Genomic DNA, 1550 nt, shown 5'->3' on the forward strand with positions numbered 1-1550 from the left:
TTGTCGAGAGATGGTGTCCGCTTACGAACACTTTTCATTTCACGGTTGGAGAGATGACAATAACGTTGCAAGATGTGCAGGTTATACTAGGACTGCACATTGATGGGCCAGCCGTCGTGGGACCAAATGTTGTTGGATTAGGTCATCGTTGGGAGTCATGGCCAGAATGCTGTGATGAACTACTTGGTACACATCCAGGTAGAGAAACCGTGTACCATGCACCAGGCGATGAAGATGACACGGCCACTTTGAGAATGGGCAGTTCGCAGTTCGAGTCAATGCTCCCTTTACGTTGGCTTCGCTGGACTTTCTATAGAGATTCATATGAACAGCTAGCTCCTGGTCCATTTCTTCATCATGTCCGGGCTTACATCCTGTTCATGATTGGCTGTTTTTTGATCCCGGACACATCGCGGTCACATGTGTCCTTATAGTGGTTGCCCTTGCTTATGGATGTGGACTCATTCAGTCAATTGTCTATTGGAAGTGCTGTTCTTGCGCATCTATATAGAGAGCTATGTAATGCGACCAGGACCATACGTACTTATATTGCCGGATGTGTTGCATTACTACAGGTTTGGTCGTGGGAGAGATTGTATATTGGCAGACCCACACTGCGTGCACCATAAATACATGATTTAGGTGGTAGACCTCTTGGTTGCAGGTATTATTATTTAATTAATGCAAGAGCTTTAACCTTCAAAACATTTACTTATGCTATTCCGTATTTAATGTAGGTGGGCTGAAGATCGGATACGTGAGCTCCCCTCTGGCAACACGTTGACATATCGTGATGAGTTTGACGGTTTACGACTATCTCAGGTATGAGAAAATTTTGAACATTACCCCAAATCAATTTTTTTGAAATATGGAGTCAATAGAAATCCTTGATTTGTATAAATGTAGGTGAGCATGACTCCATACACGGATGACATTCTAGCAACTTTGCCTGTCGAATGTTTGGAGGGGATCGAAATTTGGCGTGCTAGAGTGCCCCTCATTAGCTGGAAGCGTACCGAGTGGTATCTTCCTGATCGTGTTATGCGGCAATTTGGGGGAATACAATTCACAGATATTCCACCGATGGAATTAAATTTTAGAAGGATTGATGGAAGAGGTAGAGCTGATCTGGATTGGACTGTTCAGTATAGAGATTACCTGGAAATATGGGAAGATAGGAGAGCATATGTAGTAGCAATAACCCGCCCAGAAGGAACAGGTAATCAGGAGTTACGTACTTACCTATGGTGGTATAGGTCATGGGCTTCAATCTATTTGTTACAGCCTCAAACAGAACCGCCAGAAACTTTCTTTCCTCGCTCCCCAGGTGAACGATTAGTGGTACGTCGCAATAATATATATTTTTAGAAAATTTGTTATAAAGCATATTTTGATAATAATTTTAAATCGCGTAGGCTGACTACTACATATGTTCAAGTGCAATTCTTGAGCCATTGGTGGGGGGTCAAGGACAAAATGCCAGTTCATTACAGTTAGCAGTTGACCAGGTTTTCGAGCTTTCCGCCAGAGTGCAGCGTTCAGTTTATATC

At 43.1% G+C, this 1550-nt stretch overlaps 1 protein-coding gene across 1 annotated transcript; it reads left to right on the forward strand.

The window, feature by feature from the left end:
• The first annotated feature begins 633 nt into the window (after positions 1-633).
• LOC114578995 (serine/threonine-protein phosphatase 7 long form homolog) lies at positions 634-1543 on the forward strand. Its single transcript, XM_028692636.1, has 3 exons — positions 634-664; positions 738-822; positions 907-1543. The coding sequence occupies exon 3, from the start codon at positions 913-915 to the stop codon at positions 1366-1368; it is 456 nt and encodes a 151-aa protein (XP_028548469.1). The 5' UTR covers positions 634-664; positions 738-822; positions 907-912; the 3' UTR covers positions 1369-1543.
• Positions 1544-1550: the final 7 nt, after the last annotated feature.

Source organism: Dendrobium catenatum, unplaced genomic scaffold, assembly GCF_001605985.2.
Source record: "Dendrobium catenatum unplaced genomic scaffold, ASM160598v2 original_scaffold_245322, whole genome shotgun sequence".
In the NCBI taxonomy this organism is placed as follows: Eukaryota; Viridiplantae; Streptophyta; class Magnoliopsida; order Asparagales; family Orchidaceae; genus Dendrobium; species Dendrobium catenatum.

What these genes read in the sequence shown, in the direction of transcription:
- LOC114578995 (XM_028692636.1), top strand. Translation starts at nt 913, where the DNA reads ATGACTCCATACACGGATGACATTCTAGCAACTTTGCCTGTCGAATGT.